The sequence below is a fragment of the Aythya marila genome (assembly GCF_965140915.1).
Source record: "Aythya marila genome assembly, chromosome: Z".
Classification (NCBI taxonomy): Eukaryota; Metazoa; Chordata; class Aves; order Anseriformes; family Anatidae; genus Aythya; species Aythya marila.
In genome coordinates, this window is record NC_139080.1 from 79,537,380 (window position 1) to 79,552,095 (window position 14,716).

A 14,716-nucleotide genomic window follows, 5' to 3' on the forward strand; every position below is an offset into this window, starting at 1 on the left:
TAAGCTAACATCTTACTGGAATATATGATAAAGGTACTAAAAAAATTCCATGAGTATTTGGGGAGGAGAGGGAGAATGAAAGTATAAAATGTTTATTTCAGGACACTGCAAGAAAGCTTTCCTGAAGTTAGATATCTGACAACATTTCAGTTGAAAACATGACAGGAGATGCATTTTCCTGCTGATTCAAACACAACAATTAAAACTAGAGACATTTTAATAAACTGGATTCCCATCCACCTCTCTCAAAAAAGAGAGAACTCAAACCAACAGTAGGGGAGGAGGTGATTGCACCACGACCACTTGCTTTTGTAACACTCAGTACCTGAAAAGCCAACATAAGAAGGGGACTAAAGGAAGAAAGTGCATGATGATTACTGAATGAAATGCTGATTTTTTTTTTTTGTAAGAGCCATCTGTCGCTTTTTTGGAGTTCAAATAAATTTTTGAAAATGTTCTATGGAGTATTGCACAGTATCTATATCCTTGTTCAGCACAGAACAGCATTTAAAAATGTTTCCAGAGAAATACATACAAACTTGAACAGCGCTTACCATGGCAATATTCCATGCTGACATCTGTTACCTTTTCTATGTTTACTGTATCAAAAGGCAGTTAAGTATTCAGAGGTAAGTTGCAAGCATATTTTTATATTCATTAGGAAGAGAAATGTAGTATTTAAAGAAAGATATAGACAAATAAATATTCAACAAAAAAGTCAAAAGGACATACAATTTAACAGGCAGGTTTTAGTTTTTCAGGGGGAAAAAAAGGAGAAAAACTAAAATATGCTCATCAGAAACTGATTTATGAAATAAAATAAGGCAGTGTTTTCTATCTAAGGTAATTGCATATTTATACCAATTTTAGGTAATGTAGGTTATACAGTTTAGGTACTGTATAACAAACATTAAGTTGTAGCCCTTTTTGACCTGCTGACACCACCACCAAGTAAGTTAATAGTCTTCCTACTTCTCAGCATCCTATTACTTAATTCTGTTGCAGAAAACAAGTCAGGGAGACTTATGGGTAGCACAGAGTCTGCAAAGCTACACATCAGGGATCTTCATCTATGTTAATATGAATGGCTTGTTACAACTAATGTGCAGTCTACACTGTGTGTACACGATACTACACAGTGAACAGTCAGAACTCCAAATATGCTTCGTCAGACTGTGAAATGCTGTGTGAATTTAGCACTTCCAGAAAAAAAGGAAAACATGTAGTAGAGAAATACCTTAAAGCTTCTGAGCTATCTTAGAAATAATTTGTAAGACTGAGCCTGCAAATGTGACACAGAAACTCAAGTGACTGATAATTTGTATATTATATGCCCATGGAAAAACAAACATTAAAAATCTCCATAAATTTGAGATAAATTTACTACAAAATGTAGACTCTCTCTGACGGCATTGGTTAAAAAAAAAAAAAAAAAAGTAATTACTCACTTACCTTTCAAAGATAACTACTTAAAAATAATCACATTTTCCTGATTTTGAGATTTCCTTTTCCCTCTTTCCCTTCCTTTTTCCTTTTCCCTTCCCCTTTCCTCTTTTCTTTCCTTATGTGATTAAGCCTGAACAGGGTTGCTAAGAGAGAATCTGGCTGCAAGATACCAGAAAACAGACAAAACTGATGTGGTCATGTCTAGCAATGTCTCTCTGAAATGCAAGCAAGCAGCCATTCTGTAATTAAATTATTTATTTTAACTTCCTGGCTAAAGAGCAAATTCCAGATTCATTCCCCTGAATGATTTTGAATCCCAAAGGGTATCTTGATACTTACGGAAAGGTTAGTGGTGTTTGGAACATACTGATCCTGTTCTCCCAGTAGTACATCAATCACAGGGTGCCTGCCGTTTTTTATGATTATTTCTCGCCGATTATCTTGCACAACTGGTCTGCAAAAAGGAAGACACATTAATTTCAATGTTCATTGTAACCAATTACTTAGAACTACTGTAATTAAAAGCTGTTGCGGGGGTCATCTACAATGCAGATTTTTGTAAAAATATGCAAATGACATAAAAACGAATTCTTGCTATCAAATATTTCTAAAGAATGGATTCATTTCGTTTAAGGAAATATTAGTCGATTAAGTTATTTCACAGTACTTTTGTGATTCTTTTTACTATGTAGGAAATGCTTTCAGTTGTTCATATGTATTACAAAGAACTAGTAAGAAATACAACATGAACAAGCAATAACAAAACCCTTAACTCGAGGACAATCCACTTTCATAACACCACCACTACAGAAGCTCCAACAAACTTTGACCATTTGCAGATACATTTGATATTCTCACAAATGATCTTGCTCATACACTGGTCCAGGCTGCCACATCATCAACCCCTGGCTGGCACATGGATAGCAAACAAAACTGTCCAGCTATGTATATTGTGACTGACAACACATTAAACCATACAAATCAAAGCCTACAGGATGACAGAACTGTAGTTCTGTAAAAATATAAGCTACACTCCTACTTTGCAGCAACTTCCAAACACATGTAAGAGTCATCACAATCACTGTTGATAGGAAGTGTACTAAGTTGAAACACTGAAATGACAGTATCTTTTTAGAAATAAATATGCAAACCAGATTTATGTTACTTGTATTTTTTCTCTTCTCCAAACCATGTAATAAAAAGTGTTTTTTTCAAATGGCTCCGCCTTACTTACAAATTAGTCTATATACAAGGATATAACTAATAAACCATGTACAATTCTGTTACATATCTCTAGTCTAAGAAGCTCCACCTCAAAAAACTGTCTGTTCTTCACAGAACAAAAACCACTAAACAACATAGTAACTAAATTATAAATATAAATTTATATAGATGTATAATATATTATATATAATAATACATATATTATATTTATAATTATTATATATTATATATTTATATTATATATATTATATAATGTATATTATATTATCTATAAATATAAAGACTAAATTATAACTGTGTTGTGGTTTTTTTTTCCTGTTCTCCTTTTTCATAAGTGAAATGCAACATAAATTGAGCAGTAGAAGTGGATTCATGTCTCTGCAACATTTTCCTACAGTACAAGCGCTTTGTGGTAAGAGCAATAACTTAGGGAAGTGGCAGTAGTTGAGAAAAGAGAATAATGGCATAAAGCCACAGAACTTCTGGACTGGAAATGAAGTAACACTTGGGTGGACTTCAGAAGGAATGCAAAATTCAGGGGAAGTGTGATTTTCCTTGGGCTGAAGAATGACTATGCAATTAGAAAGGAAAATGGAGATAAAACAATGGCATATTTGGAACAGAAGTCACTGGGGAAAGAGGTGCAAGCTGAAAATGCTGTGTGGGGTTTGTTTTTGTTTTTTTGTTTGTTTGGCTGTTTTTTTTTTCAGCATAGGGATAGTCCCAGCAGTTACATAGCTGAGATGAAGTCAATCGGGACTGAGTCTTGGGGTACAAAAAAAGGAAATTTCACTCTCGACTCTTGTCAGATATGTAACTAATTTGTAGCTGTAACAGGATGGTCTGAGAAGGGAAGAGCACATACCTAGAAGTATGTTCCTCCTCTACCTCTCCATTCTGGAGCCAAGAAGGAGAGATGTCAGCTAAATGATCCATTTGCTCTTTTCAAATTCTACCCTCATCTTCGTAAATCACCATGTTTTTTTAACTGGTCGTGTCTCCTTCCACAAAGCTGTGAGACAGGATGTACTTTCAGGATGCCACGAGCTTTGCCAACTGCCTGTTCTCATTTCAGACAATGGGGCCCACAGAAGCAAAGCCTCAGACACAGTCATTCAAAAGGTCTTTCCTGCCCTACGTCCTCACAATGTGACAAGCATGTGTCATGCAGTAGGGAAAAAAAAATCTCTGGAATGCTTAACACGTTATTGAGTCATATAGCATCTTTCCAACAGCATTTCAGAAAGTTAACAAATTTACAGACTGCAGAGCAGACAACACAAATATCAGATGATGATGATGTCTGGGCTACCTGAATTATCACCCTTCATATATGTAACTTTGCTGCCTGAGAGCCCTGACTTTGTTCATCATTCTTGTAAAGAATGAGAGTCCCAACATGGGTGTCCCAGGACGACCCACGGAAGCTGTAAGAGACACTTAGCTCTTTCCAACAGCAGTGTGGAGCACCTGTGCTAACTTAACAACTCATTTAAATGCCTTAAAAAACACTCCTCTGAAATTCCTGAACTAGTTAATATGAAAGTCCCATTTTCTTTTCTGTAGACCTCCAGAGTTAATTATTGACATCTTCCCTTTGGCTGAGGTTTAGCTAAGAAGTCTCCTCCCTGACGGTTTATAAGCTCTAAGCCACTCTTTAATATTCAGTGAATTATTTAAACTCTGTGCAGTGAATTAATAAGATTTCAGTTTGTTTTCTCATCTGAGTATACAGAAATAAGTGAGCAATTACTTTCAAAGAGATTCTGATAGAGGCACACAAGATCCCAAGAGTCCACAGTGATCAATATTATCTTTATATTCTTTATTATCTTCTGTATAAAATCAGAAGTATATTTAAGTTGACTTCCCTTCCTCCTTACACATTTAATACACAATTTGCTGTACTTTCACAGGTCTCAAACTTCACTAATGTAGATGGTTGTTTGTAAGTAATCATCTGATCACTTCTACTGCTTCTGATGCAGCTTCACAATGAAAACCCTTACTGGAAACTGGGGACTGGAAACTAACCCCATACAGGTATGTATACAGTAAACCTCAGAAATAGTAACTACAGGCCTCCAGGACAGTTCTGAGCAAGCTGAATTAGTGTCTCAGTGTGTCTGCATGTCTACAGGGACAGAGACCTTGCAGGATGGAAATGGGCACCCCAGTGAGGGTGACAGTCTCCATGAGGAGGCAAGAGACATGGGCTTGTGATGGGGGAGGAACACAGGAGCTGCAGGGTGTGCAAGCTCAGGAACCAGCTTTAGACCAACCTCAGGGAAGCAGGACTTGAGGCTCTGTGCCTCTGCAACCCAGAGAGCAAGAGGAATAGCCTTGGCACTGCTAGAGTCCCAGGCTGCACTGCCTTGTATGCATGAATGCGTCTTAGCTGGAGGGACGTGCACAGCTCATCAGATCTGAACACGCTATCGTAGGTGAGGTATTATCACTTCTGTAGCAGGTGGCATTAGTATTTACCTGTCTTTACCCGAAATGCATCTTTGAAACACATCTCATACACCTGAGAAACTTTGGTATTAGAAAGACCTCTCTGGGAAAATAATAAGGAGCATGGACATTGTTTCCATGCAAAGTTCAACATATATTTATGTGTTTGTGAGATACCATCAACAAGACTCACGTAAAACAACAGACAGACAAGTGGAAGCTGTCAAATGTGAATTGCAACATTTACGGTCTTGAAATAAGGCTAAAAGCATTGCTTTGCAAAATCAGATTAAGTTAAATTACTGTAAACAATTTTAATTATACATACTGCGCTACACAAACTCAACTGAAATTTATTTTAAATACTCTAATTCCCTATAAAATCCCAAATAAAAATTAAAAATTGATTACCTGCAGTAGTCTCCTTGTTTAGCCACCTGTGCCAATGAGAACAGACAGTCGATAGTTGCTAGGTGACCAATCGCTTTAGACACAGGGTGATAATGTTCACTAAAATGGCTATTCCAAAACAGGGAAAAATAACAGGAGAAAGAAAAAGAAAAAGTTTATACAGATACCAATGTATTGTCAAAATATACCCCATGCAGGTTTCTCAAAGGGCTCCTATGATCTTCAAATTACTCTGAATTCAAATCTCCCAGCAGTGTATTAAGTTACCATATGAGGACACAACCTTAATCAAGAAGGACTTCATGATTCCGTTGTAACAGGGAATTATTTTTAAGCACAAAAAAGCAGACAAAATGAAATTCGCTAAATAGCATACAAGGGGTCTGCAGTTGATCCCTGCTGCCTAAATGAGGTCTATAAAAATGCCACTGTTTATCACAGTGGTAACTGAATCCCAGATGCCAATTCACTTCAATCATACACTAAAGTCAAAAATATATACAATAAAAGTGCCTGAACACAGGAGTTGTCCACAATTTCAACAAAATACGGTATATACAACCATTCAAATGGTTGTATAAATTCAAGAATTCAAGAAAATTCAAGAATTCATTTTCTGTTTATGGCACCGTTTCACCCAGTACATTAATGAAGTTACCAGGAGAACACAGTTTTCAGGAGACTTCATTCTCTTAGCACTTATGAATTCCTTTTCCCCTCTCCTGGTCTCAAGGATACAACTTGGAATATAAATCCAGTACGGGAGCTGAATTTTAAAAGGTGGGAGAGGGTAGGATACTGTATGCTGCTATCAGCATTGAAAACAGCAAAGTAAACGTGAAAAGCAGCAAATCTAAGTGCAGAGAGGTTAACACAGGTCAGCTCAAACTTAGATCGCTAATTTAGTGACCAATATTATTTAACAAAACTACTTTACAGAATCACAAAGCCAAAACAGCTTGAGGAGAGCAAACTGGAATGTGTTTTCTCGTTCCTACCAAATAAACAGAATTTCTGGGTTCCTACTAGGAGGCAAAACCTTGGCCCCAGGTACATTCATGGCATGACATTCAGCATGTCCTGGGCACCAGTGAAGGGAAGGGGAAACTGTGGCTCTGCCACTTGCATGTCACCTACAGCCTTTACAGAACTGATGCTAATGCAAAAGCCACAAAGGATGAAGCCTGACTTCCAGATCTCACAAGAATTTTGAAGGGCTGGCAGCAAGAAAACACATTTTAATACTCACTAAAACAGGAAATATAATACAGCATTTCGCAACTAATGATCATAGACAATTTCTGGAATGTTAAATGAGTGTTAAAATAGTAGTATTTCAAAATACTGCTGATGTTGTTCACTGGGGTGGTCAACCTGTGGCTCCGCAGCTGCACAGAGATCACAAATAAAACAAGAGCTGCTCCTAGGCCAGTGCTGGCAGCAGGATCCTGCTCATAGTTAATCAGAAACCATCACTGGGCAAGTAAAAGTATTAACATAGGGTACAAGGGGCACCTTTTTGTGTTGCAGATAAGTTAGCTCCTGTCTGAGAGGTCCTACACAGATTCCTGTCCCTTCCCTGGCCCCAAGCACCTGCTTCCAACTGCTCCATCCTCAGCCCCAGATTCTCCCGCAGTGCGTCCTGCTCATGGGGCTAGATGATTCAAAAGCTACTCGTGTTTTTGCAGGATCAGCTTAATTCCCCCTCTGCTTGCTCTGACTGCCAAGGTCATTTGACAGCAGGGAGTCTCTACACCAACTCCAGAGCACTGGGGGCTGAGACACTTAAAGCCAAAGGCACACCCAGCCCCGTACCATCCTGCAACACAGAGGTGGGACCCTCAGGGAAAACCATCATCCTCTGCCACAGAGGGCCCAGTTTGATTGCTTCTCTTTAAAAGATACATGATGGACTCATTGTCTGTCCAGTAATAAAGCAGCTGACCTGGTGCTAAAGAAAAAGTCTTTTTGAAGAAAGCTACCATAGGCGAGACTACTGACATATGACATATACATAATTAGAAGGCAACTTTGGCATAATAATGTTTACTTGCAGAAATTCAGTGTGATGGTAGATCAGAGAAGGTAAAAAGTCCCTGTCATGTTGAGACAGCTTCAAAGGGAACTTGCTAAGTTTCAGTATCAGGGGAAAAAAGCACAACTGAAAGCCAGTAATCACTGCATGACATGAGGAACAATTTCAGTGGCCTGTAACTCATACAAGTGAAAAAATATTCAATAACCCAACACCTGAAAAATCAGAGGTATTTATAAATTTGAGAAATTATTTTTAGACTCCCATTTTGAAGATCCTTTGACCGAACAGTTAAATAAGTTTGTTTGAAACTCTGATCTGAGACAAACAATGGCAGTTGTGAGGGGTAACACTCTAGGTGCCTTCTACCAGACTCACAGTCAGTTGCAGGGTTATCATACACAGCATACGATTGTGTAGAATTACATCCATCCAGGAGACTGCTTGAATACCCTGAACAGTTCTCACTCAAAAACTGTAACACTGCAACTGTAATTTATTTTTTCTTTCAATAATGGCACACTTAACAGTGAAACCATACTGTATATTAAGTAATGTCAAAGAAGAATTTGCTTAGCTTATACAATAAATTATTCTTATTTGCATCGTACATCACAAATAAATACATAATAAAAATACTAGATTCAGTTTCACTCTTTCACAGAGTTGCACTTTCAGGTTCTTAGTGCTATCATACTAGTTTCCAAATTTTGGGAGTCACTTAGCATTATTAAGTATACATTTTCATGAGAATTTCAAAATCTGGAGATAACACATCTGGTCTCAGGTCTGTCTGTAAAGGTCTTGCTTTAAAATACTTTAACTTCAAGAACAGTATTTTGACCATGTCTTCGTATTTGTTGTGGGCAATATAGCTATCAACTCTTTCTATCAAAAGATAAACATCCTTTGCTGTTCCTGTAGCAAAAATAAAAATAAAAATAAAAATAAAAATAAAAATAAAAATAAAAATAAAAATAAAAATAAAAATAAAAATAAAAATAAAAATAAAAATAAAAATAAAAATAAAATGATGAATCCTATTTTGTAAACTTACTCTAGAAAATTTAGCCATTCAGCACCACAGACAAGGATTAGCTGCTCCCGAAGCTGATTCAGATGTCTGTAATTTTCTATAATGAAAGGAGAGTGGAAACGGCTGACAGCTTTTGTGCTGGAAGATAGAGAAAAGCCAAACAGGAAATCAAGGTTACTAAGCAATCAGTTATACCATCTCTATGCAAAATTGGACAAGTTTTCTTATTCTCTGTAAGCCTTGAAAATATATGTTAAAAAAAAATAATGTTATTTTATGGTGGTACTAAGCTCTATTGATTCCAGTGATCTATACTGTGATTAAAGTGAGCAGTTGCTGCACCACTACCCATTCAAAAAGCCTTTAAAATGTTTTTCACACTATAGCATGCATCACGGAAGTATAAGTATTTCACAAAATTCTGTTCAGCAATATGCTGCACAATTAGATAAATTTTCTGTGACTGTTTGCATATACAAAAAATTACAATTAAAAAAATCACCTTAAAAAGGAAAACTATGATGAGTCTGAAATAAATGTAGTAAATACAGGCTGTCATGCACATATACTAGTTTCCATCTGGGGCACTTGCTATTTACATATGTATTTTTATTAAAGGACTCTGACGTTCCTAGGCATATTTTTATTTTTGTTGTTGTTTAATTGCCTTTTTTTTTTAATTTTTATTTTTACTGCATTTTCTGATTTCTGGCTAATCTCTTTACTTCTAATACTTCTTGCATAAGTCAATAACGACATTTTAGAGTTCACCTTTGCTATGCCTATTTCTGGTGATAGATGTCTGTGTACATACATTATAACATGAAGGTGTCTGACCTGCTTCAATAATAAAACAAATGACTGAGGTGGAAAAAAAATCCCATTACATAGTTCAGTCCACCTCTCTTTAACCTACTATCAAGAATCATGATTACTTCATGTAACACTACGTTACTACATTACTACAAGCCAAGTAATACTTGTGTGTATAAGTAAAATGACATTTTAAATACAATGAGTTTATTGAGATGCACAAACAGATCTTTGTACAGACACCTTTACCTATCTGAATAAAATAATAAACATTTATCATTCTGAAAGGCTTGTACCTTTGTACCTGAGGGGAGAGAAGAGGAGCGGAGGGAAAAGAACAGAAAAAATAAGAATTCCAGTTCTTCAGTTTGGTTTTGTGTGCTTTTAAATCAAACCTATTATGGCAAAAATTAACATAACAATTTGGTTTTGTTGGCTTTCAGTTTAAAAATAAAAACCACACGGAGCAACAAGAATGTGTGTGGAATTAACTGTTACACCAAGGTACTGTGTTTTATTTCTCATGTTTTAAAACAGGACAAACTTGAAAGACATTTTACATACCTACTAACCATAACCCAGCTTGATGGCACACATGACATATGGGAATTCTTGACTTCTATCAAAAACTAAAATAAACAGAAATGGAATATTACATATCACACGTAGGTATGAAGACTACAGAGTAATATTCTTCATATAACAAGAAATTTGTCTGCATTGGAGGAAAGCCATATTCAGCCTGAAGAGGATGAGCAGACCAGGAGGAACTAACGCTCTTTTTCCCCAGAAGTGAAGGTCATGACACGAACGCTTTCTACCAGTGACTCCATTCCTGAGATGTTCCTGTGCCCTGCTGTGCTGCTGTCCTTTCTCTGCTCTTTCACTCCTCCAACCACTAACATGCTCCGCTTGCCTATCAGGCCAAAAGCAGACCGAATCTATTATGCGAGTTTTGCTTACCTGATCCTGACCTAGCCATGCACCAAATCAGCACACATTTTATTTACACAGATCCTACATTATATACCACCTCTCCTAAGGCTATTTCTTATCAGAGAGGTGTGTCTTCCTGACTAAGGACCAGCGACTCATACTGAGACACGTTTACCTGTAACAGTTCATAAACAAGAACTCAAAATCTTGAATGTCAGCACTGTATCTACAGTACCTTATTTCAAATTTAGATATGTTTGAGGTCACAAAGAGAATGAATAGGGGAAAACAGCAGTAAGAGGCTGAGAGCACTGTAAATTACATGATGTGTTTATTATGGTATTTTATATGATTCACATTGGTTATCTTTATAACCTTCCCTGAGGTCCTAGATGTCAAAGAACTGAGGCTTTCTCAAATAAAAGAATTAACCTGCAAAATGAATTTCTAGCAGAGATTGAATTAACTCAGAATCTGATCACCTTTACAGCAAACGATCAGACTCTCATCTCACAAAGCTTTTCCACTGCAGTTAGTGTGATTTAGATAAAACATTCCTTACCTCACCAAAACAGTCAGTGATCACCTTCAAGAACAAACAAGAATAATCCTAAAACGAGCAAAAGATTCCACAAAGGACAAAATACACTAGTTCTTAATTTACCCAAGATACCCTTAAAATATTTGGTATTGTTGAAACCCTTGAATTGTATAATGCACATGAGATAATAGGACTGAAAATAGGTAGAAATAGAGATCCGCAAAGATTTGAAAACAAGCCAATTATTGCTACTGCTAGTGTTGCTCCTGATGTGCTGGTATTACATTTTTTCTGAAGTTCATCTCAAAACAACTTAATATGCTATGTTTACAAAAGGAAGACAGAAAATAATACCACATTTGTGTCTATGCTGAATGCCTGAACTCAAAACAGCCTAAATGAACATAAACAGTTCAATCGCTTGGTTTGTTTGTGTGGCTAGTGAGAAACAAGCAAAGAGACAGTGACCTCCTTCAAAGCAACAAAAGCATTAGATTTTTCACTGTCTTATTCTTAGCTCTATTAGATAAATAATTGCAGTATTAAATAAACCAGGACCAAAGCACTGCTTATGCCGTGCAGGAAGCAAACATTTGCCAAATGTAGCAATTTCTCTATAAATCCTGCCTGAAACAAACAGCAAGGCTATCGTTATCTGGACAGCATTGTGTCCTGTTTAGTATCTATAACAAATTAAAGTAGAGGTCTGGAAACAAAAGATAAAATAGATACGTGTGTGACCTCACATTTTGCAAAAGATATGTGCCACCTGGAGCTTCACCAGAACTCTAACACGAACTTCACAACACATCTAAGTCAACAAACTGTGGACTGACTCTGAAAAACTAATCATATTTTCACAATCACAGGTTTGGGGGCACACATTAAACAGAGAATAGTTTGACTTTGTTTTTCTCCATGAAGGCCTGTGCCCTAAAAAGATGTTCAGAGTGGGGAGATGCACAGAAGTTCCTTGAAGTTTCACTCTCTTCCAGAGAACCCTACTTCTGCCCGCGATAGTTGCTAAGTGTTTGCATACTACTGCATCTATCAGCATGCTACAAGAATCTAAGAATTTAACAGACAGATATGAGGAAGAAACACCTCATCTCAAAGAGGCTCTTGTTATACCTGTGCTCTGCTCCTTCCACTCAATTACCTTTCCATTACTTCCATTCTTTTAGCGTCTTTCCTTACCTCATTGACCATCTCCTACAACCCTTTTTCTACTGCCTCTTCTGATGTCACTGAAACAACTGTACCAGATGATATCAGGTAACAGCTACTCACAATCTCTTCTGCTCCTCTCAAGCATAAACCAAGACAGATCTGTTGGTCTACAGTTGTTTATGAGCTATGTTTATGAGGATCTGAAATTCTCTTGTCCGGTTCATGTCTGACTGCTCCCTCAGGCTCGTCCCAGCCTTTAGTCAATTCTTCTCTTCTTCCTTCCTCCACACAGCTGTCTTCTTCTACCCCTCAAATTATCCTATTTAAGAGAAAGGTTTCAAAACCCGGCTCTTCCCTTCCTCACACAATACTCTTCCCATTTTCTCTTGGACTTCAGCATTCATGCAGACAGCCTACCCAACTCACTAGCCACGTGTTTTTTCTTTTCAATGTCACCATCAAAAGGTATACTCACCTGATGTCTTTATCAAATGCTGCTCATTCCTCACTAATTAATATCTTTTACCCTCAACTGTCAAACTATTTCCTCAATGCTTCTCAGTATTATTTTCCCAATTTTACATGGATTTTTCCTTTGACTTGCTCATGTCAATTCCCAAAGAATAATGCTGAATGGTGCTACCTCACTAGTCCTGTCAATTCCCCCACAAATCTGTGGGAACCTGTTCTCTCTCTTTTTTTGGACTCAACTTCTCATCTCGCTGCATCATGGCCTGTCCATACCTGCAGAGCATCTAGCACAAACACAACAGTTCAGACCACAAGCACTGCTTCTAAGAATTAAAATCAGTAAAGTAACATTTGTCATGCTTTAATACCGTTCCTCTTTGCTCATATATTTCAAATTAGAGTCTTAATCAGTACTTACAAAATCATTCTACCATTCTCCAAATTAACCTAACATTGTATTTCCGGGTTCTCTGAGAATATTTCACCACTTAATAGTCACATAGTTAACCTCAGAAGTATGCAAGTGTTTTTACGTATACAGAAAAGAAAAGCATCACTGAAGCAAATCTAACGGCACTAATGTATTTTTATTCTTTAAATCACTAAAGTAAATTGAGTTAACAAAGTGACTGTCAGAAAACTGTTCTTCAAAGCTGTACAAAAGAATATAATCAAATGACCTCACCAAGCATCATACTAAATGAAGAGTTCTAGTTAAGCCCCAGTTTCAAACTGCTTTCTAGACAAACACAAGGATACAGTCATACATAATAGATACCATATTACCTCTTGACCAGAAACTGTAACATACTCTGCAGAAGGATTCCTAATTTGTTTACGAATTTCCAGAAGATGTGATTGGATTTTAGACAGCACCTCCAGGATCTCTTCCTTTTTCTTACTGATGAGAGGGAAGTCTGTAAGGTCCTTGAACAGTTGGGTTTTATCCCCAGTCCTATCCATAAGAAATATAAGATAAAATAAGAGTAAACCCAAAGATATATTCCCTATTTACTAGCTACATCTGTATTTTTATTCATTATTCTCATTTGTTTTAACACTAGATTTTTTTCCTTTTAAATACAATTTTCTGTTACTTGGTCATGGTACAAAATATTTACCAAATGCTGTCATCCACACTGCATAAACAGAAAGGCACTTTGCAAACAAGCCATCAAAAGCTACACCAGGAACCCCACCAAAAAACGTATTCAAAATTCCTTTATACTCGTGTGTGTTACACTCATACTTCTATACCAAATGCTACTGAGTCTTTTTTTTTTTTTTTTTGGTCTCTTCTGAACGTGAAATCTGCAGCTTTCTGCTTATTCTTCCTATTCTTCTTTGGTCCAGAATGGCAAGAAAAGAAAGCACAAGGAAGATTGTTCCTTTCTGTCTCCATCTACAATTGCTGCTCCACCCATCCTGAGTTCAGACAAAACTTTTAGCAATGTTGAATGGGAAGCTCTGGATAACTTATGTACAACATGTGAACAGAGATTTTTCATGGACTTAAATTTTGTCCAAATATGGGCAGATATCCATGAAGCTTGCAAGGAAAAATTCTTCCCACAAAGTCTTCCTCAAAGCAGAATGTCATCAGGAGTTTCTCAGAGGAGCCTCCTTCTTTTCACACGAAAAGATTAACCAGAGTATTTTAAATACATGCAAAACAATACTTTTATAGTCTCATTGTCAAAAATGACAGAATTGTTTTGGCTGTACTATCTTAGCTCAAGATTGAAACCTGTAACCGAAAATGCCATTCAAGTGTTTAAAATTGGGAAGCTGAACCAGCTATTAAAGATAAGGTTGTCATCAAAAATAAAATTAAAAAAAAGTATCAGGCAAACAACGAAAAGTGTAAATCAGTGCCAAGTTAATTGGAATATATATTCGTATTTTAGTGCAAATCTAGCTAATTGCTTAAGTTTCCTGAAATCTAATATCTGGAGAGTAAGTAATTAGCAAACAAAATAATAAAATCTGAAAGTGATAAAAAAAAAAAAAAGTCTTGCGTTCTGCCTACTCTGATACCCTTTTCCCTGAGAATGAATCAGCAACCGGACTCAGTGACCAGACAGGTAACCTAAAACCTGCATTTTGATTTTGCATTACAAGAACATAGTTATTATATAAGTGGCAGTAAAGAAGCCATTTTGAAATACAATACTAA

General features: G+C 36.7%; 1 protein-coding gene across 2 annotated transcripts in view; it reads right to left on the reverse strand.

Annotated features, from left to right (window-relative positions):
- The window catches only part of MSH3 (mutS homolog 3), a 111,083-nt gene that overhangs the window by 28,608 nt on the left and 67,759 nt on the right, over positions 1-14,716 (reverse strand). For both annotated transcript variants that reach the window (XM_082783532.1, XM_082783531.1), the window contains exons 15-19: positions 13,327-13,495; positions 9,987-10,051; positions 8,631-8,747; positions 5,539-5,646; positions 1,786-1,900 (exon numbers count right to left, since the gene is read on the reverse strand). In XM_082783532.1, coding sequence (XP_082639658.1) covers positions 1,786-1,900; positions 5,539-5,646; positions 8,631-8,747; positions 9,987-10,051; positions 13,327-13,495 — 574 coding nt within the window. The remainder of the gene's footprint in view (positions 1-1,785; positions 1,901-5,538; positions 5,647-8,630; positions 8,748-9,986; positions 10,052-13,326; positions 13,496-14,716) is intronic.